Below are 23,538 nucleotides of genomic sequence, written 5' to 3'. Positions count from 1 at the left end.
CAATTATTAAGAACTAAATATAGTGCCAGACCTCAGACTGGAACTTAGTCAGTTATACATGTACATTGAATGAAATATGGATATAACGAACAGTATTCAAGCTCAAAACTTCATTCAAACAATACAGATCAGGAGCAGAGCAAACACAGACCTCTAAAACATCAGAAGTGGAATCAGGTGCCATGGAAGAGTGAGCATCATCTGCCGACCGGTCACATCCGCTTTGTGCTCCTTGTCATGATCGAGAAAAACGGAAAAATCCGTAGACAATTCAGTGTGTAAATACTGGCCTAACAATTAGTATGAAAACGTCAGTCAACAATTGACTTAACGATAGATTGTATTTGCTGACAAGGTCATTGTATCGACCTTAGAACTTGCAAAATGATGACTTTAAACCCTTGTTTCATCAACTTGTTTGTCAATAGCTTGCCTCGTTTTAGAAATTGTTCGTACGTAGAGCATGCTCTTTTGTATCAAATCAACTGAGAGACATAATCCCCATATGCATGTGATAAGGGTATATTGCTACATACGTAAGGGAGGTTGACGATTGGAAAGATGAAGTCATCATGTTTATCATAAAACTTGGTTGTTAGGTTACCACTAACGTCTTTTTCTAGTAAAATATCCAAATATGAAACAAATCTGTCAGATTCTGTGGTATCTTCTATTTCAAGCTCACAGGGATATAATATAATAAGTTAATATATAGTGCACCTTTCCTAACAAAATTGTAGTTAATTATAATAAACTATAGTTAACTTTGACATTATTAAAGTTGTAGTTAACTATAATAATAGTATTAACTTTGACACATAGATTTACGATAGCCATCACTATAAACTTTGATTTACTATAGTTATACCTTTGAAACTCTGAAAAACAACAGTTATCACTTTGATGCATTTTCTATCGCTATGCATAAGGTGATATCTCTAAATATCTTTTTTTTTTAGCAATGACTGTCCAGGATTGTGTGTATTCTGTAAACTTTTCACATTTTCAACTTCTCTAGAACCTCTGGGGCACTTTCTACCAAAATTGCGACATAGCATCCTTAGGTGATGGATGTTGTATTAAGTGTGTTTTGTGTCCTTTTTTTGAATATCATAATTGCAGTTTTTAAAATACAGTACTTCTTATGTACATTAAAAAAGAAGAGACGAAACTCGCTATATTGTATTTATTGTATTTTTAGGGGGATGATATTCGCACTAGATTATAAGCAACACATCTACACATCAACATGTATCTCCTCATCTTTTGCTTGTTTTGTGCTTCCCAATCATTTCTTTGTAAAAAAGAATACTTGTTCAATTCGGTTGAGTTACAGTCTCTACTAATATTTTTATGAATCAGTGTCTTGAGAGGAAACTTAACAAGGATGTTGACAATTTAGGGTTATTTTAGACGTCATCTGCGTCTAGCCAATATTAACTGTGTCACTTATGTATGGTGCAATCATAAAGATACATTTGTACCGGAAGTTGTGTGCTTCGTTTACCGCGGTCTTGAGTTCGACAGCCGGTTAGACTTAGACATTAAAAAGAGGTTGTGACTGTTCTATCGTTAACTTTGCATTTTACATGTCAAAGCCATGGGTCATTCAGAAGATACCTTTTATGAAAGCTTTTTAGGATAGTGAATCAGTTCGCGGTAGGCGCCGGTAAGATACGAAACGCCCCTTATAATAGATCGTAGTTCACTTTGATATATCCGCTTGAATAAAAATCGTAGCTGAAAAGTTCCAATAAATAAAAAAAATACGTAAATGAATTACATTATAAGGGGCTTGTTGTTGTTATTATTTATATAAAGATAGGGGACTGGAATAATAGATATGAAATTGAATTATTCATTTCTTAACCTAGTTTACTATTAACACAACGATTATAAAATAATATCCGATTCTCAAGTTAAGTGTTAAAATCATTTTCAGACATTTACGTGTACAAACCTCCATTGTCTGAGAAAATAAAACCCCCAGAAATTATTCAAGAAAAAATAAAATTTATTGAATCACTTAAAGCGATTTTCAATGATTCATATCCAATTGGGTTTTTTCTTAATAATGAGCATAACCACATACTTGACAAAGACATGTTTCCTATGTAATCTCAAGCACTTAAGTGTAGTAGGAAAAAATGTGTATCTCCTTATTAGTGAATTAGCCACAGGGACTATGCATCATTGAAAAGTGGTACAAAAGGATAATTTGTCAGGTAGATTTACCTATTCTCAGAAGCCTATAGGTTGATTTTTATGATTAATATCATCCAGGTGACCTTTATCATTTACACATTTATCATTAAAAGTAGAACTACATTTTAATGCTGGATTAACACAAAAAGCTAAAGGGAGTCTTTGATACATTCAGCGTAGAACAATTTTTAGACACTTTAGCAAATAAAAACAAAATATGCAATGTGCACCTTTTAAAAATTTCAACCTCACAAAATTTTAAGAATTATAGGACAAAATATCTACAAATATACAGACTGCATGCAGGTTAGATTGATTTATTCTTAACAGCACAGTTATATTTTCCTTATAGTGTTATAAGTTTCACTATCATCTTCTAGTCCTTTTTTAGTCTTTTTATCAGCCTCTCGAAGCCTTTGGTTTCCAGGAATTATAAAACATGCCTTTTTCTGGTGTTGGAGATTAGTTAAAGCTCCTTGCCTTCGGTCAATAGTTTATCATTTGCTCAAACCGCCAAGAAATCGAAAATACATTTATCAAGAAGTCTTGTAAATTAAAAGCCTGTCTACGATTTCAGTAATTTCTTTTTTCTTTAAATCCGTTCTAGTGTGATGTTCTGACAAAGTGACACGTGTTCGCATTAACAAATGTACTTATTGGAGTTCATTTTTCAAGGTTCTATTATAAATTAATGTTAAGGTCACTGAATTGTTCGAAAGGACAATTCAAATATACTTAACGGATAGATGTTCTAGATGATGAACATTAAAATTGAAATTCTAATCGTATTAGTTATTGCTAGAAAATTACATGCACTTTATTATGTTTTTCCCAATAGTATTTTTTGAAATTTATATTAGATAAATCTAAGTTACTCATTTAAAAACAGAATACATGCATTAGTAGTTTTGGGTGAGAATGGAATCTAAGAACTAATAACTCGATCATTGTGTTATGTAATTAATAGTCATGTTTTATTTTATGTTAAAAAAAATGGTAATTTTAAATCCAAAAGCCATTCTTGTGCATTTCTGGAATATCAAAACTATTGCATGATGTGCATTTGCTCAGTAAAAAGAAGATGGGCGAACAATGCGAGCAATATATACACCAAAGAGTGCAAAAGTTACCATTTCTTCATACCATATGACAACTTTTCCATATGAGTGGGTCTTCGCTAATTTTTTTTTTTTTTGAAAGTAAAGTATGCGTAAAAAATATATACGTTTTTGGTAAACAAAACATGGAGCAAAGACCCACTATACCTTAAAAGTACACTTTTATGACACATTTGTATCTTTTCAAGAAATATTGAAAGTCCATTTAGTCAAGGTCATATCACAAACATGATTACATGATTTAAATGCCACTGTTTGTCATGAATTGTGTATCATAGTCGTTAACATGTAAGTCTCAATAAATGATAATCTGGATTTTTATTGCTCGGGTTCAAAACCCAGGAATACATTTTTTTTTTTCGTAGAATATTTTTCTATGACTGCATTTTCAAAATTTCTTAAAATTTCTCTTATTATTGAATTCACAAATTGAATATGATTTTCATAGATCTGGAGCTATACCGTAGGTATTTCATACGCCTTGTTTGTCCATCTATTTTATACTTAGACATTTCTGGAAATTTGCTATTCCTACTTACATTAGTATTAAAAAAAATAAATGAAAAGACAAAAACCTTTTATTTCATAGCCTAGAAAGTTTTCTAATATAAGCACAGCTAAAAAAAAACCTTTTTCTTATTAAGCAGACATCGAAAGAAGACCAAACAATACATCTTAACGTTGGTCAATCTCTGACAATCCGAGAGTTGTAAAGAATTTTAATAATATAATTTTCATTAGATTCATATTCGACTTCATGCTATTTATATGCATTAAATACTCTGTTCACATTGTGATTTTTACAAAGAAGATGGGCGAACAAGGCAAGTGAAGTGCCTATAGTGCGTCAAATATGAAGGTGAAAAATTATTTCTCGATTATATCAAAAATTTCTTTGATATTTCATCTAACATTAAAGTAGACTTTATGTAAAATCTTCAATATTTTAGTAAATAACCCTCACAAAAATTGCAAAGAGGGCAAAAATTATCATTTTTTCATGCTACAACACAACTTTTCGATATGAGTTGGTCTTTGCTCCAATGTTTTGAAGGTGTTTATTCTAAAAAGTTGCGTGAAAATATCCATTTTTTGGTTTACAAAAACATGGAGCAAAGACCCACTATACCTTAAAAATACATTTTTATGACACAGCATTCCCATCTTCCGAGATATACTCGAAGTCCATTTAGTCAAGGGTCATATCAGAAACATGATTTTAATGCCTCTAATCATCAGGAGCTGTGTAGCGTAGTGGTTAGCGCGTTCTGCTCAGGTCATATTTAAGTCGATGGTCGGGCGACTAAATTTTTCCCGTATCGTTGGCTGAAAAAAACATTATCTTATAAAGATATATTTATATAATGTTAAAGTGAAGAAACTAACAGTAATTAATCTCATAAATCCGGTAAATAAAACGAATCGTGAACAGGGCTCTGGAAACACCAGAGGTGGGATCAGGTGCTTAGGAGAAGTAACCATCCCTTGTCGACCGTCACATCCCCCGTGAGCCCTATGTATTGATCAGGTATACTGAGTACTCAGTAGTCAAAATAAGTAAAAAAGCAATGGCCTCGCAAATGGTATGGAACATGTCAGACAAAATACGACCCAATGATAGGTTGTATTTATCAATAAGGCCATCATAACGACTATAGCAGTTGCGAAAAGCTGACTTTAAACGATGTTGTTGAAATTCGTTTAACATCAACTTATTTGTCAGCAGCTTTCCTCGGTTTAAATATTGATCGTTTTTATCCATGCTCGATTGCTTGTATCGAATCAGTTGGGATACTAAAAGCACCATATACAGGTGATGTTGGAATATTCCTACATAAATAAGGGATTTGACGATGGAAGGCTGACCTCATCCCGTTTGTCATACAGTTTAGTTGTTTGTTGTAATTATCGTCTATGGTCATTAAAACATCCAAATATGAAACAGTTGAATAAGACTCTGTAGTGTCTTTTGAATTCACTGGGGTATATCAAGTCGACATAAGAATGAAAGTAACTGCACATATCGTTAATTGATTATTCAAATTCAAATTTTTGACTAAATTCTGCTTTAAAAGAATACCAAAATATATGGGCTAATAAAGGAGCATAATTAGTGCCAACAAAATGGTTTGAAAACCTGGTCTTCAAAAAGTAATGTCACAACTGCTTTTAAATCTTTAATAATCAGATTTTATCGACAACATTTGACATACTTATTCCCTATCTATTTTGATTTTTACCTTAAAATTTCATCCGAATGGCAGGAATGATACCGACGTCGATATGACGTTCCTTTTCGGCACACATTTTCAGTTCATCCGCATAGTTTTTTAACCATCACATGCTTTCTTTCTAATAATTTTTTTTCAGTCATTTTGCTATTAAACCGTCTTATTTTTCAGTTGTAGTACGAAAATTATTTGAACTTTGTCCAAATGTTATTTCTAAATTCATTCCATTTGCGTAAAAATCTTATGTATAATCAGATTCAAATTGAATGTCAAAATGAAACGAGACCAACGTTGTGTTTATTTTATTATTTTTTTTTTTAAAGTATTCCATATATATGAATGACATTTTAGGGCAAAAGTAAATATAGACACAGGTATAGGTATACAAAATGTTGATGAAAACTTTCAATTATTAAAGATTTTGTAGCAGTTGTGACATGTCAATTAGGAACTCCAGCATCTTTCTAATACATGTATCAAGTGCGTAAAGAATCATAATGATTTTTAACAAAATAAGTTTGTAGATGACAAATTACAAGATTCTTAAGTTTCCTAGTTCCATTTTTATTGAGGAAGCAGTTGTCTATGATACGAGAAAGCGTCTTTAAATTATTGTGGGTAATGGTTGAATATAGTGTTGAAAATTTAAGTCATAAGATTTGCTGCTGGTTATTGTCACAATATTTTTGTGATTCTGAATGATCTTAAAGTTCTTATGACCATTGTGGCTCCACCCAACCCCCTGTGGTCATGAGAATCCAACTTTCATTTACTACAGAGAGAAATATTGAAACCCACGCTTCTTATATTACTTTTTATAAAGCTGTCTTTTCATCTGAGGATATATAATTAGCTTGACAAAAGATCATTTAGCCAACTTTAAGGGCAAGTTCAAGGTGATTAAAAATATATATAATTCTTTTCCGAGCCGCTCATGAATCCTTGTTAAGACGAAATTGGAGTGAGGAAAAGACGACAAAATGACCTCAAGGTGTGCCGTATTGACTTATATTCGTTTAGACAAGGTTGGGTCAAAACAATAGCAAAAAACTGGGAAAGTTTACAATTTCTATCCTGTCTATAGCTTTGCAATGGAGGAACATTGGTAGCTTTTATTGACAAAAATTGCTTATGGTCGGATTATCTGTCAGCGGGGCATCATTTTGAAAACTTTAAGTTATATACGAAAATTAGATCAAACGTATTTGATCCCCCCCCCCCTTTTGCAAAAAAAAAAAAAAAAAGATTATAAGTATTTTTCGCTCTATTTCAAATTTTCTTTCAAATACTAGTAATTTTCCGTTTACCCGATCATGACAAGGTATACACGGCCGATGTAACCGGTCGGCACGTGATGCTTACTTCTCCATGACATCTGACCTACCTGTGTTTTCAGAGGTCCGTGTTGGCTCTACTCTTAATTTGTATTGCTTAAAGGAGCTTTTGAGAGTTGAATTTACATTTCATTTTTAGATAAAGCAAAGATGCATGCACATGCATTTAAAGACCAAAAAACAGAAGTTCTACATTCCTTAACTTTTTTATGATATATTATTCAGGTATAATGTGAACAAAAATGAAACAAAAATCAGATAATCAAATCTTAGTTTCATTCTTGGTGAGAATACAAACATTTTACTGCTTGTCCTTAGTTATCTCTATTAATTAAAAATTGTCTTATGATCCTCTTAATATCAATGGCACATTGAGCAAATTACTATCCGCAATACTTGTCAAAACCTATTAGTTATTAGATATTAAGGAATCGGATTACTCTTAGAATTTAAGAAACATTCACTGCTTGTGATCTGCTTAAAAAATACAGAAATATTGATGGAATCTGATAACAAAACCAATATGGAGATATCTTACAAACAAATTGTATTTTACAGGTCCAAGGAATGATTAAAATACTGAAGTGTATCATAATAAAATACCACAGGCCCTCCCAACATTTTTTTGTACTTAAGTGTGACACTTTTCGAATTTCAGAAGAAACTAAGTCCTTCAACTTTACATTCCAAAAAGACCACTACAATGAAATATTATATGTCTTCTTGTTTCAAATAGAAAACCCACAATTTTTATGCTTCAAATTAAAAGCACCGCGTGTTGAAGGTCTAATTCTACGTTTGTCCTCTGTCCAGCTGCGCGTAATTAAGCTTTTGCTTAATAGACCTGGGAAAATTGAATTCGACGAGGCAATTGGAATCGAACTATGGTTATAGTTCTGCCTTCATGTACAGTTAATTCATCAGAAATATGTTAGATGGCTTTAGATTTGAATGTTCAGGATGAATAAATATGTTGTGTAAGAAGAATTTACTAAATCTCTTTGGTAAAGATTTTGAGAACCATTTGTAAAATGCTGTAATCAATCAACTTTTCAGGGGTGTATAACCTTTCTTAAGCATACTTTGTGAATTAACATTCACTTCTTTTGATAAATTAATGAAATTAGTGAGAAGAAAACAAGCAGTAATCATGCTCTAACGTCCAATTAAACAATACAAATTAAGAGCAAGTAAACATTGACCTCTAAAAATATCTGAGGCGGGATCAGATGATAAGAAAGAGAAAACATCTCCGTCGACCAGTTACATCCTCTGTGAACCTCCTGTCATGATCGGGTAAAATGAGAAATCTGAAAACAATTCAATATGAAAATAAATGACATTACATTCACCATCTCTTGTTACCTGGTGCGGCATTTATTGTTGCCCAGCATATGATTTCCTGTCGACTAAACAGGTCAATATTTAAGCACATATTTTCGCTTATAGATAATGTTGTCGTGACAATAGATGCATATAAAAGTTGGAAAATCCAATTTTAAAGTTGGAATTACCAACCTTAAAGTTGGAATTACCGACTTTAAAAAATAAATTACGTGGCACTAATACACTTCCGTAGCTAAATGAGTGACTTTAAAGATGTTCATTTAATCGTTCGTGAAAAAAGCAATCAAAATTAGGAAGACTGTTCTAATTACCAGATTTAAAGACAGACACATATTTCAACAATAAGATATACATGTATCGACGGAGTTTTATTTATTAACAAAAGTTACTTTCATTCAGGTCGTATTTTGACTGACATATTTCATATCAATTGTTAAGCCTTTGTTTTTATACAAATTTTTAAGACTACTCCGTCTACCTGATCGATACATAGGGTTCACGGTGGGTGTGACCGGTAGACAGGGGATGTTTACTCCTTCTAGGCACCTGATCCCACCTCTAGAATTTCTAGGGGCTGTATTTTATGCCCGGTTCACAGATTTGTATTGTTTGAAGTTTTTGATCGATCACTGTTCGTAATCTTCACCTGTTTCATCATACGTTAATTTTATTCAGTCGATTTGATATAGCGGCAATTCATAGGCATGCCAGTATATATTTTTCCCATCAAAAGGTAGAACCAAATCAGATTGTTTGTATCTATCATCAAAATTTCAAACGCACACATTCGCAGACAATGAAGTTACATTTTTATACTACTTACCATCTGGAAAATGAAGCAAAAACAGAAAAAAGAAAACTAGTTTTAAATGCAATTTTGTTCCTTGAGAATAACAATTTTGGAATTTTTGGTAAAATGTAAATAGATGACGAAATAATTAAATACCTTAAAACTAAACGTAATCATAATCACTTGTAAACTAGTCTGAAAAACATCGATAGAATTATCATAATTTCATGGTGAAAATATTTACAAATTAAACACATCGTATTTAGTTAACACAAAATGAACCCTCTATATTAGTTCACAGAAATATTTGTTTTAGATTTTTTTAAAGACATCTCTCCATCTCTATGTTCTATCTTCATTGACTACAGAACGTGGACTGAGTTTTTAATATGATTAAGATTTCCTAAGTTATCAGACAAATTAATTAAAAGAAATCCATTTCTTTAAGTTCTTCCCCTTAATACTGAGATGCCTGCCTTGTTTTAAAACAGCAATATAAAATACAGCTTAAATTAAGACGCATGAAGACTAAAGATTACTCTCTAAACAAGCATAATGCCTTACACATTAGGTTCAAACAAAACTAGATAAGTGATTAGAACATGAACAATTCGATCAGTTTTTCTTCGTTATGATGGTGTGATGCTGACGGCGATATCCATCAAATGCGTTTGTCTCTGACTAGGGCTCATAGAGATATTATTTATAGCTTATCTAGTGAATACTATTGACCGCTAGCTTTCTCCAGTAGGAGCTTTGGTGTTTTTCAACTATTGAAGAAAACTTACGGAGAAGAAAGGACATAGGCCTGCATTATCGCATCTTGTTTCATACATGGAATAATTGGTGACTTATATTTAGATATATGTCTTTAAAGATTGTCATGCATCTTAAATTAACTTATATAAGATCCGAGACTGAAAGAACAGATGTAGCCTTTGTCGACCTAGAATGTTTGTGATGCAATTCTGCTCTTGGTAAGTTTTTAAAAAGTTTTTTTCTCTTTTATTTCTTCTGTCAATTTCTGTACAATTTTCTTTATTTTTGGCCCGTTGCTTAATTTTCTGGGGAAAATTTAAAGCTAGGATAAATTTGTGCAGGGTTTTTCTTAAGAATGTTTTAATTGTCAGAAAATGAAGGAAGCATCGAGCAACTGATTAAAAAATATGGGCAAATTATTATGAAAGAAATTTCTTTGTCTAAATTTCTTAACGAAAATGCACTGCATCAAATGAACAATACGAATAATTTCACGACACTTCTATAATTAAAATATACAAAATTGCATATGAACGATCTTTGACCCTAAGATAAGAAAAATCATTACCAGGCACAGATTACTTCTTTGTGTGTGGCACTTGTAAACTGAAAAATGCCGAGATCTTGTTAAGATCAGGAATTGATAAGTTTATGTAGGTATAGAACATTTCAATATTTATATTTTAGGATGGGAATCAAAATGAGTCCCTGTGTAAGGTACCGCCGTTAAATAAATGTGTATATCTACCCACTTCAATGTTTACGAAGTTTGTTCTTCAGCATAAACAATAATTTAAAGAGACAGAAAGGCCAAATTGTTTTTGAGCTGTTAAAAAAAATTGATGTCTTGAATTCATACTGTACGCAGAACTTAAAGACAACAATTTATTTAAATTTGAAAAATATTTTCTCACCATTACACATGTTTTAACCTTTTCATTGTTTATAAATTGCCATAATTAATGTAATCTGAAACTAAATACTTATAGAATAGAATAGAACTTATTTCCAAAGTAGAGCCTCATGGACATGACTTAAAACAATTATGATAACATATAAATGTGATTTCACTTGTTTGTTTGTTTTTTTTAATCAAACGTAAAGATTGGTATGTTTTGAGTAAATTTTTCCTCTCTTTGACCACAAGCTAGGTTCTAAAAACCGTGGACTTATTATCTAATTGCTGTTTAATTTCGTCATTCACAGTTTTGAAACTTATGACTTTTCCGTATGTTTAATTCTTTTTTTTTTTTTTAAAAAAGATATATCAAAGCAATTATAATCATTTCATTTATTTATATATACAATAAAAAGAACATTATCTCGGACATAAGATAATTTTTTAGTCCATATCAAACTTTTTTCCTCCAAATACCAACCGTAATGTTGTTTTCAACATCACAATGATTTGGGTTTTTTTAAATATCAAACACACAAGTTCTTCGCACATGCTGGATTATTGAAGATCGAGCTCACAATACTTTTTATTGAGTTTTCATGTCTGTAATATTTCAAAGAGTAATAGACAGCCTGCCTTCGAATAAATTTTGAAATGTAAATGAATGTTGTTCAAAGTAAAATCGATGAACAATAATTTTGACAAGAATACAATTTAGTCCACAAAGTGACGAAAAATTACAGTCTTAATTCCTATAATCTGTCACTGGGACAAATGACCGGTTGGTTCTAAGATTATTGATCATTAGCTTGCACACACTGTTTGATAGACGTCTTTATTTATCGTGTTTCTATCTTTAGAAACATTCTCCTCTGATTTTCGGAGTCTTAGTCTAAGTGTGTAGAAAATCTTTTTCTAGGTGTAAGCAGAGTTTACAGATGGTGAATACTAAAGAATTGAAATATCATAAACTACAACTAGGCGACACTGCATGTGTTAATGACTTAAAATAGTATCATTAACCAACAACGTCATCTACAAATGACCATAACGTCCACTAAGAATAATGATATGTGGTTAGCGATGTCATCAATTAATGGCATGATTTTTTTTATAATAAGTATAACAATATCCTGAACAAATGATTAACGATAAAAATAATATATTTAATTGAAGCGCATTTTCAATATCAATTAATGCTATAGCTACACCAGGAATGGATTTCATATATCTCTAGCGTTAACTACAATGTATGAGGGTTAAACAGATGTTATTTTCCATATATTTATTCTAAATTACAACTTTTAGTACAGGAAACCAACGAAGTCAATTATCATGGGAATTGAAGAGGGCTGTTTGATTTTGAAGATGACAGATTTGAAAATAACAAACTTATTCTATGTTAGCAGTAAATCCAGGATTTATTTGCTTAGAAAACATAAAAGAGTGATAACCTTCTAAAGACGTTTATAATGTGGTAGGTAATACTCATTTTAATAGCTATTTACTGTTTAGAAAAGAAATCGAAGAAAGAACATTTGTCCATATCTCAACTGTGCAGATAAACTTTCAGGAGTTCATTCACAATGTCAGCGAATTCTTATTCTAAGCTTTATTCTTAACCACACGACTCAGCCGATTACATTTCAGTATTAAGCAAAGTGTGCTGAATAACCAGCTAACTGGTCATAAAAATTCCGATCGTATCTTCTTTAGTATGGAAAGTTTTACTAATTATAAATCTTTTTGACAAGCCGAGAAAACATGGACAGTTTTGATTGACATACAAGAACTATTGTTGCAGATAGAAACCCAAATGCTCTACAATTTCAGCCTGTTCTCCAAAACGTTAAAACTTCTCGTCAGAGTGTTATGGATTTTGAAGCCATATTCTGTATAATGATCTACACTTCACAACGGGTTTAATTAGTGATGAAATATCTTAATCATATGTTTATTAAATTGAATGCAGATGAATCATATAAATGTTATTTACATTTGTTTAACAACTGCATCTTTTGAGAAAGTATCAGTCAAGACCGTATTACCTTATGCATGTAGGTTTTTGAAGAAAAATCAGAACTCCCCCCCCCCCTCTCTCTCTCTCTCTCAGTTCGTGGCACAGTGCAATTTAACAACTGTATATCTGTTAGCAAATGCTTTTAAGGAACCGATAAATCGTGTCAGTTCATTTAGTCTTATTATCACAGGTTGATTACATTACTGAAATTCCGACATATAGCGTGTTATAAAATTTCTCCTAGTTGTTCTATGAAATATCTCCATAGATTTGATTTAACAACTGTAGACAATGTTCAATGTGATGCTAGCAAGACCAAAGATCCAGTCACACAAATAAATGTCTACAAGCTTAAAGGCATAAAAGATCATCGCAAAATATGCCAAGATCAAATACTAAATCAGATTCCAAGGACTAAGGTTAATTAGGAAAATCCAAGGTCCATGATATACAGAGTTTCAAGACCAGGATTAACACAGCTACAGGGCATTTTCAATCCCAGGGAAACACTTTGACACAATTTCAGGGTCATGATAGACTAGATAAGCCAAAAGAAATGTTCTCTTGGGAAAAAATAATCTAGCTGTTCGTGTTTCATTTGATGAGAAAAATGATCTTCATAATATTTAGAGTTTAGAAATCGAGTCAGCAATGCAAACAATTACAATTTCGTCTTCTCTCCCACATTGGCTAACACTTGTAAATTTTCTGCATAGGAATAGGTACATTTTCTATGAACAGTTGAAATATTAATGCTGGAAGTCATTGGACAATATTCATAGCGATTGATTCTGCTTGTTTGCAACATTTTTAAGATCTTTCAGGTATAAAACGTATTCCTTTTTACAGAGGAGAATGACATGTGTAAAACTTAAACAGATGTGTTTTAGTTGTTCTCTGATTTCTTAAAAGGAATAATTTCTTTTTTAAGTGGAACTAAAGTGGAACTTTAAAATCGAGCATCGACTGTTTGGTGACGGCACGATGGTGCGATGACAAAGAAGTGATGTACAGTACCGATGACGCGATAGCGCGATGACGATGATGCGATGGCATGATAATGCGATGACGATGGTGAGATAAAGCGAGTTTGAGTATCGCTTCCTAGTCATCGTAACATCGCTTCATCGTCATCCCACCAACGCGTCATCGCGCATTCGCTTTATCATGCCAACGCACCATTTTCATCGCATTGTCGTGCCATTGCATTCTCGTCATCGCACCATCGTCATCGCATTATTTCTTCAAAGCACTATCGACCCAAACCTCGATATTGAACTACATAGCCTCATCCGGATACAAAGATTTTGAGGTTTTACTGTTTCTGAGGAAAAAGGAATGTAGGGGCGGCGGAAAGGGTGTAAAAGTTGCAAATTCAAATGAAAAACGAACAATTTATTTCGCAAAAAACGTACTGAAATAAAAAAAAACTTAAAATAAAATCAACACACTCAATTGCAAAATCAACAGACTCCGTTGCAAAACGAACGATCACCGAAGCAAAACCAACAGCTTAAAATAAAATCAATGAAATATGGAGAGAAATAACAGTAATGGAGCTCAAAAGTCCATTGAAAAAATACAAATCGGTAGCAGTGCAAACACGGACCTCTCAAAACATCAGAGGTGGGATCAGATGCCAAGGAGAAGTTAGCATCCCCTGTCGACCGGTCACACCCGTCCTGTGATCCTTGTTATGATCGGGAAAACGGAAAAAATCCGTAGACAATTCAGGGTGTATATAACTAACTATTAGTATGAAGAACGTCAGTCAGAATTCGACTTAATGATAGATTGTATTTGCTGACAAGGTCATTGTATCGACCATAGAACTTGCGAAATGATGACTTTAAATGAGACTGTTAACATTCTTGTTTTATCAATTTATTTGTCAATAGCTTGCCTCGTTTTATAAAACGTTCGTGCGTAGAGCATGCTCTTGCATATCGAAGCAACTGGGAGACATAAATCTCATTTGCAGGTGATAAGGGTATTTTGCTACATAAGTAAGGGAAGTTGACGATAGAAAAGTTGAAGTCATCACGTGTATCATAAAGTTTTGTTGTTAGGTTACCATTAACGTCTTTTTCTAGTAAAATATCCAACTATGAAACAGATGTGTCAGAGCTCTGTGGTATCTTTTATTTCAAGTTCACTGGGATATATCGAGTCGAAATGTGATTTATTGATAATACATCGTCGATCTATCTAAATGTCACAACAAGTGTTTTCTTCTCATGTATAAGTTTTTGAACAAATCCTGCTTCATATGAATACAAAAATAGGTCTGCTAATAACGAGGCGAAATTTTATCCATGGAAATTCTGAAAGATTGTTGGAAGACCTAAATCTCCAAAAACTACATAGATATTGTCAATCAGAAACTCAAGCATCCTTTTAACATCAACTTCAATTGTGAGTACAATCAGAATGTTTTTTCACAAAATTATTTTGCAAATGACCAATGACGAGGTAAGTAGATTTACGAGTTCCATTTTTATTGAAATAGCAGCTGTGTATGATGTCAAAAAGCCTGGACTTTAATTTATCATGGGGAATGGTTGTTTGAAGTGTTGAAAAGTGGTATGTTTTGATGTTATTGATTTTGTTAAAATTTTGTGATTTCAAATTTTCTAAAAGTTCATTTAAGTTTTTAAGTATCTACATCTTATTTACACCACTTTTCGAATATATTGTTGTACAGTACTTCTGTAGTTTCTCCTTCACTGCTGTCAATATTTTATTTAGTGAGGAGTAAAGAAAGAGACTTTCCAACATTTGTTGGAACCCGCTATATATCTTTCTTTGTAAGGATTTTATGAAGTTTAGGAATCCGGTATAGGTATGTTAATTCAATTTCATTTTGTTTGTTGGGAATATTAATAATATTCAAATTAGACATGTGATTTTGATGACTTTCCTCCTTAGAAAGAGAGCTATGGGTATACGTTGGATTACCACTTGCAGAATAAATCCCAGTTCCTCTAAAATACAATTAAAATAACGAGTCTTACAAACATAGACAATGTTGTTAACAGCTTTGTCAGCTGGGACCAGTACAAGGATTGTTCGATATGTAATGTGTATTGTACGATATCTCAAAAGCATTCGACTCAAATAGTGAAATGAACATAACATCCCTTCAAAGTATTCTCCGCGGTTTGAAAAACATGATTTCAATCTCTAAATCTGTTTCTGAAATGCGTCATGGCAGCTGATTTAGGTAGACCTCTGAGGCACTGACTGATGGCTGAACCATGGGCTTGTCGGGACTTTGTAAAGACGACCAGATAAGAACTCTTTAAGTTTTGGAAAAAGGAAGAAGTAGCATGGGGCTAGATCTGGAGAGTATAGTGGGTCTGGCAAGACGGTAACCTTCTCCGACTTCAAAAATGGCTTCACAAGCTCAGATGTATGCGATGGAGTATTATCTTGAAGTAGACGAACATACCTAAATCCTGACATAAGGCGTCGTTTATGATAATATTTCTTGAGCTTTTCTTAGTAAAACAACTCGCTAATACCGACCTGTAACACTTTTGCCCTTCGGCACCGGAATTTGTCCGGCTATGCCATCACATGAGAAGAATATGCAATAAAGAACCTTCTTTGTGCTTATGGTTCTTTTGGCAATTACAGGCCTTCTATCGTGTTTAGTTAGCCATATTTTGTTTCCAATTTTTCTTACTGGTTCGGAGTAGTAAACCCATGTTTTGTCACCAGTAACAATGTTTGCAAATTGTCTTTGATTGAATTTGGCAAACATTTTGGTCAATTGCTTAGCAGTTTACTCGTACCCGTTTTTTAGTCATCTGTCAATATATGCGGAATCCATTTTGCAGAAATCTTTCGTACTTACAAAATATGCCTCAAAATGAAATGTACCCGCGATAGCGATATGCCAACATCTTTGGCAATATCACGAATCGTGTATCTTCCATCACTTTCAATTATTTCCCTGACTTTTGAGACATTTGCCTTGCCAATTACAGCCATTGTCGGCCAGATTTTGCTGCATCTTTAACGGACTTTGTGCCAGTCAGAAATTTTTTTTTCTCCACCTACGAACTGTCTCATAAGATACCTTATCAGACCCATAAACTTCCCCTAATTCAGTACAAATCTGCATTACCGAATGACCAAGTTTTGTGCGAACTTTCATATAAACTCTAATTTCTTCAATATTTCCGTTTCCCAACCATTTTTAATATATTCGATCAGTGCATATTATCTATTCAAGATATATTACTAAAGTCAGGTACTCTTCACACAATTGCTCCGAAGAAAATAGTTCCATTCATGATCAGTAGATAAAACATTACAACAAATATTAAGAATACTCATGTATATTTAATACGTTAAAGAAAACAAAATTAACGTTAAAAGATTTTAAGAAAATCACTTTTTCCCCAGAAAAGCAAATAAAAAGTTTTCATATTCCTACGCTCGCTGCCTCCTCAGTCTTTTTCACGAAAAAATATAGGTCACACTTCGATTGATAATGATAAATCTTTTCACCAATTATATTACTGTCATGATTATTGTTCGTTAATTGCCGTATATTTTCTTTTGAGTTAGAATGTTAATCATTAACTGTGTGTTTTTTCTCTCTTTTTTTAAATAACGGAATGGTTATTATGGTTAAACACTTCTCGGCAAAACAACGTGATTTTCCGAGCTCGGAAAGATCTTCGCACGTGTGTAGACCTAGGCTATTTGGTCTTGCAAGAACAGGTGTGTGCACCGTTCCCTAGTGACGCTTAGATCAGTAGACTGGGTATCAGTACTTGCTACGGACATAAAGAAGTTTAGAACTATACACCAGTTTCATAACAAGTGCAGGTTTTTTACTCAAGATGAAGCCGTAGACTGGGCTAGAGGGGCTGAGTTATAGTCATCGATCTAACACGAAAATGTACTATTTTTGTAAATAAAAACATTTCTATAAACAAAAATAAAATGAAGTTTATCTTCAAAACGTCTGTATATTCAAAATCAGTATATGGTGGAGGAATATTCAGTGATGCTCCATAGCCGCAACCGATCTCGCGCTTTCCTTTGTGTTTAACAACGGCCGTCAATGCATCACTGGACGAGTTCATTGATTACTCTAAAAGGTGACAGGTTGGACCATCTTTAACATCTGCCTATACTTTGAGTGATAGTACTTTTTAATAGCACAAAATTAAAAAATAAATTAAAATCTATCCTTGATAGATCTAAAGTTTTGCTATTTATAAAACTTATCCATAACGGCTTGGACTTGTTTTGATTTTTTTTTACAGAAGATTCTATCATTGGAAAGTTAGATGGTACACATGTAGCACAGGTCCATAGTACGCGGGATTTTTTGGGAGTCCCCCCCCCCCCCCCCCTTTCACTTTGAAAACGTTGCTATAGGCCTGTAACATGCTATTTGGATTAAATATTCCTGAAAATGAGTGAGGCGTTAAATACATTTTTAAAATTATACGGTTAATTATATTTAGTTTATGTTCTATGTGAAATTAAAACTATTTTTATGCATGTGCAACTTTGTGATAAAGTCACTACATGCATGTAACGTTATATATGTACATGCAGTTTGTTTCCTACTATATGCATATTTTATTCAACAAAAGATATTGAAACTCAGTAGCCTAAATATTATGTCATTTTAGGATATTTATGTATATGGCACTTTTATAGTTGACTTTCTACAGCTTGAGTATCTCTGACGTTTTGTCAGTAAATATTTTTTTTTTTTTTTATTAGAAATAACCTGAACACAATGAAAATTCGAATAAATGAAAAGTCGAATATCTTGGATATGGGGTAACCCATATCTATTCTTGTTACAACAGTGGTCAATGACTGGCTCTATTGAAATGACTATAAGTTTAAAACTATGTGAAGCTGATTGCTCATGTGTATACCGTTGGGAAGGTATTGGATAGAGCTATTCAAGAGTATCATCATCCACGAAATTGTGCAAAGTGTTATCTTTCGCGCTGTGCTATAAAACACATTACACATCGAACAGCCCTTGTATATACGGATCACGTAATCTATCTAAATAAATTCTTTTTTCACTTCTGAATTACTGAAGACAGAAGGATATATGGTTTTAATATTTTCCCTTAATCGCTTAATGCGAGATTTTAACATCCATCTGATACTTTTAATCCAAAGTCTTCTTTTTTCATTTTTTTTCCAATCGCCTTGCGTAATCTTCCACAGAATTCATAATACTTATGAAATTATGACGCCAGTTGAAAGATAATAATAAAAGTATACTATAGTTAACTATAGTTAACTATAGTGATAACTTTGACACTATGAAAACTTTGATTTACTATAGTAATAACTTTGACACTTCGATTTACTATAGTGATAACTATGAAAACTTTGATTTACTGTAGTGATCACTATGAAAACTTTGATTTACTATATGGTGAAACTTTGTTTTACTATAGTGATTATTATTTTTTAGTGATAACTATGACACATTATTATGCCTCCTGTCAGTTTGTCTCTATATAGTCAATACCCAACTATTTTCGCATAGTGGTCTAAGGATTTATATAGCGTAAGCATACTATGCCGAAAAGAGCACGGCTTCTTTTTCTTCTTTTTCCCCACGCCGGGGATCGAACTCACGACCCCGAGATTGTCAGTCCGACGCGCTACCAATACGGAACTTTCGAGATACGCCGGAATCGTGGTTTACGGCTGACTTTTACACACAGCAGTCACGTGATAATAAGGAAATGTAGGGCATTGTAATGGCGAATGTTTACATCGCAACGAAATATTGAGCAGACGAAATTATTCGACGTCTGAAAAAAAGGAAGAACACAGATACTCCCAGCCACTACTGGTGTTCTTTGTCAGGGTGTGCAGCAGACGGGAGGCCAGTTGAGCCACTTATCCTTGGATGCAAGGCGTCCAATTTTAAGAGGAAACTCAAATTACGAAGGCAGCGGCCTCAGCAGGTCTTTCGAGATGAGGAGTTTTCCCCTAGACGATACCACTCCGTTGGTTCCCTACATTTTGTAGATGGCTGTCCCACTGAAAACAATCCTATCCCTACCCTATTTAGTCGCTACAATTTCAAGATTCCAAAATAGAAACCACCTCCATTGAAAAACCTCAGCATGCATATGCGAGTACAACCGCTATGAATATACATGTATACCTCTACATCAACAGAGAAGAAGTGTGAAAAGGGTCAATGTAAAAAAAAAACAGGGCCATCCAGGAAGCTGACTAGATTCGAAGAATTCTTGATCACACTCCTTAGAATTTGACTTGGTGTCAACACCTCTTTACTTGCTAACTTGTTTGGGGTAGCCGAGAGTCAGGTATACCAAATATTTAGCACATGGATTAATCTCATATATAGGGTGTGTTACTAAGAAATATTAGATTCAAACTGCAAGTTCACTAATTTGTCTAAGTTTCAAATAAAAATCTAAATATTGTTAATATTTTATGAATATATCTTAATTTTTTATTATATTACAAATGGTTTATTTCCTTAAATAAATTAATTACTGGTAATTGGTAAATATATTATATATATATATTTATTTATTTAGATTCACAAATAATATAATTCACACAGAATATTAGTATTTTGACTTTGAAAAGTATTACTAAGTAACTGTATTTTATATAGGTATTTGGACCTCAAATTAAATGGCCTTCAAGAGCACAAGTATAAGGAAATTCATACCACACTCATTCAAGAATGCTTTTCCTTGGACAAGAGTTCAGAGTAGTCGACTGAACAGAGATGTTTGTTCAGCGGCCACGTACCCCTAGAGCACAGCATCAAACATACAATAACTATAAGAGCCATAACACATTAAAGTGCCTTGTTGGAATCACTCCCTCTTGTATCACCACTTGACAAACGAATAATGATCTATATATGATGCATGTAATTGTACTATCCAAAGATGTGTTCATGAATGCTCTATGATCATGAATAGTAGCTATGCACATAATATGACATCTGAAACAAGTGCTTACATGTAAATTAAATCAAAAGAATAAGATCTTTTTTATGTATCTGAATGTTCATTCCATAAAGGCATCTAAAACATACCAGACCTGGGGTCAATTACTTTAAATGTAATGCATTAAATTACAATTACTTCGAAATTTTTACCATTACAATTACCATTACCCTCATTTAGAAAAGTAATTAATTAAATTACAATTACTTTGTTTAAGTAATGAATTACATTACACATTACATTTTATAAGAGAAAAACACAAATTTTATGACCACACAATTTATATCTATACTTTTCACACTTTGTGCTTGGTTGATATGCTTTCCCTCATGTCTGTAAGTCAGAGTGGTATTTGGATTTTGTATTCATTTATCATGTCCATGTAGTTTACCAATCTACCATGATCTACAGTTGACAAAGAAAGTGGATCGGAACACTTTTAATGTTGCAGTTTTGTTCAGTCTCTGATGTTAGTTCCTCCGTTTTTTTTTTAAATAAATGTATTAATGTCACTTGTTTTGTGGCTTCTTTGAAACCCAATGATTTCTTCTTTTTTTTTCAAAACAATTCTGGCTTTCTTCAATTGATTTTATAACTGTCTTGTCAAGAAGTTTTCCATTAAAACAATTATTTACATGTAGTATGTCTGTCAATCACCACTGAATAAACATTTTTTTTTTTTTTTAAAGTAAGATATAGGATTTTAATTTTAAGACTTTAACATTATAAATAAAAAAAAAATAACCTCTCAGTGACCTTTATTTGTTTCAGATTCAATAATGAAGAGAGATTTAAAACCAAAATGTAATTGAAAGGCAATGGTCATTACTGACATTTTTTTTTAAATTAATGCATAAACATTACAATTGTAATTGAAAGATGAGTCCATTACACATTACATCCAATTACTTTGAAAAAATGTAATGATTACAATGCATTACCATTACCCCAGGTCTGATACAAACTGTAATGTAAATATTGTATTTATTTATGAAAGAATTTAATCATATGATCATGATGATTGAAATATTTTATTGTTTGTTCCTAATTTATATTTATCAGTTCAGGTATTCTGCCATCAATAAATTATGAATATTAATGAATCCTGTACCTTAGACCAAAAGTGTTTTAAGTTTTTCCTCACTGTTATAATCAAGAATGCCATAAATTATTATGCATTACATGCTTATCTCATTTACAAATTTGTTGCTCTGCTATACTTAGAGAGACATAATTGCAACTTTCAAATGTTTGTCGAAGAGATATTCACATTTTTGTACTATTTCCTCAAATTTCAAAGGATCATAATGTATTTGCTCACAGAAAAATCCACATTTTGTGTAAAAACACAGGAGTTGAAACAATTTTTTTTCTTCAATTTCTTTAATAGAGTTGTTGTTCAAGGACTTGCATGGGTTGTTTATTGAATGGTGAGCGCTAACTTCAGGTTCTTCTCCTGTATAGTCCTGTAGTTTTATGTAATTGGCCAATACAAGATGAGATGACACGAGGCTTAAAAAATTGTCCCAAACACATGGAATATCTGTTCCGACTTGAGTGTGACAGTCTTTGTGCCTCTCACAGAATGAAGCCACAGCAAATATCGAAGCTGTACAGTGCTTACACGACCCATCATCTCTAAAATCAAGAGAACTTTTGTTCAAAGTGATGAAGTATTGAATATGAAATTCCATGACATGAATAGTGTATTGAGCAATTTACATAATCATAAATGCTTGTAGGCTGAGACAGGGCTCCCTCTGTGTATGTTTTTTTATGAACAAAAAGCATTAGTATATCTTTATGAAATAACATTTTTGATAATTATTGCTTTAAATTCTACTGGAGAATCTGTAGTCATAATGTGAAAACCAGAATATTTACACTACATCCACCTGAGTGAATCTGTTCATTGCCCTCAACAAATATCCAGGTCTTGTACGGATCTGCATCTGGCTAGTCTCAGGAACTGTGTCACACTTGATGTACTGAAAATCATCAGACAGGGGGGACACTTTCACTTTATCAACGTGGTTGTTTTAGTCTGTATCCATTGTCTTGTCTCTGTCTATGTTTTCAACCGAGAATAACGTACTCCAGCCATCGTTCAAAAGTTTTATGAAAACATCGGAAATCTCAATGTTCGGCAGTTTTATGAGATCTTCAGACCACCTATCAACACTTGTTATATTTCGGAAAACTTTATCTCCAACAGTTTGACATCACCACCCTGTAGGCCTAATCATCTGCCACTTCTGAATTTCAACTCCCAGTTCACAAAGTCTTATCAAATGATGATTTTAATATATTGAAAAAGCTATTCCTTTAAAGGATAAAAGGTCTTTCAGCATAGGCACTTGCCAAGAATTGAAATTATAGTCGTAATCGCAGTCTGTATCTAATGACGCCATCGTTTACGATGAAAACGGAAGTAAACATGCCCTACATTTCACTTTTGCGTGATGTAAAAATCGGGTCGGAAACGTATCTCGGAAGTCGCGTATTACGCCACAGACGCCGTTATCTATAGCACTGTATTATAATATATATAAACTTAGTTTCAAATATTTTACACTAAAAGAAAAAAAAATAAACAAAATAATTTTTATAAAATAGCATCTTGCAATTTTTTACCCTTCACACAACTAAAATTCTCTGAAACTATCTGTACATGGAACATTCAAAATTAAAGAAAAAAGATTATGACGTACATGTAGCACAACATGACGTCATAATAGGGGTGTACATGAATATAAGAGGTGATGAAACATTGGAAATGGAGAAAATATTGTCGTTTTTATAAAACAGTCAGCATAATAATAACAATAGTGTA

The 23,538-nt window shown here is 32.8% G+C and overlaps 1 protein-coding gene across 1 annotated transcript; it reads right to left on the bottom strand.

Annotated features, from left to right (window-relative positions):
- Positions 1-21,720: 21,720 nt before the first annotated feature.
- Positions 21,721-23,186, bottom strand: LOC133181349 (uncharacterized). Its single transcript, XM_061315867.1, has 2 exons — positions 22,590-23,186; positions 21,721-22,343 (listed from the first exon to the last, which is right to left on the bottom strand). The coding sequence occupies exons 1-2, from the start codon at positions 22,655-22,657 to the stop codon at positions 21,926-21,928; spliced, it is 486 nt and encodes a 161-aa protein (XP_061171851.1). The 5' UTR covers positions 22,658-23,186; the 3' UTR covers positions 21,721-21,925.
- Between the last annotated feature and the right edge of the window lie 352 nt (positions 23,187-23,538).

The sequence above is a fragment of the Saccostrea echinata genome, unplaced genomic scaffold (assembly GCF_033153115.1).
Source record: "Saccostrea echinata isolate AGI-Se365-2 ecotype Australia unplaced genomic scaffold, CSIRO_AGI_Sech_v1 ptg000008l, whole genome shotgun sequence".
NCBI lineage: Eukaryota > Metazoa > Mollusca > Bivalvia > Ostreida > Ostreidae > Saccostrea > Saccostrea echinata.
The sequence above is the reverse complement of the archived record's forward strand: the minus strand, read 5'-3'. Positions and strand labels throughout refer to the sequence as shown.

What these genes read in the sequence shown, in the direction of transcription:
- LOC133181349 (XM_061315867.1), bottom strand. Translation starts at nt 22,657, where the DNA reads ATGCAGATCCGTACAAGACCTGGATATTTGTTGAGGGCAATGAACAGA. An exon ending in TTCACTCAGGTGGATGTAGT is followed by an intron (nt 22,344 to 22,589) that starts GTAAATATTCTG and finishes TCTTGATTTTAG; the next exon opens with AGATGATGGGTCGTGTAAGC.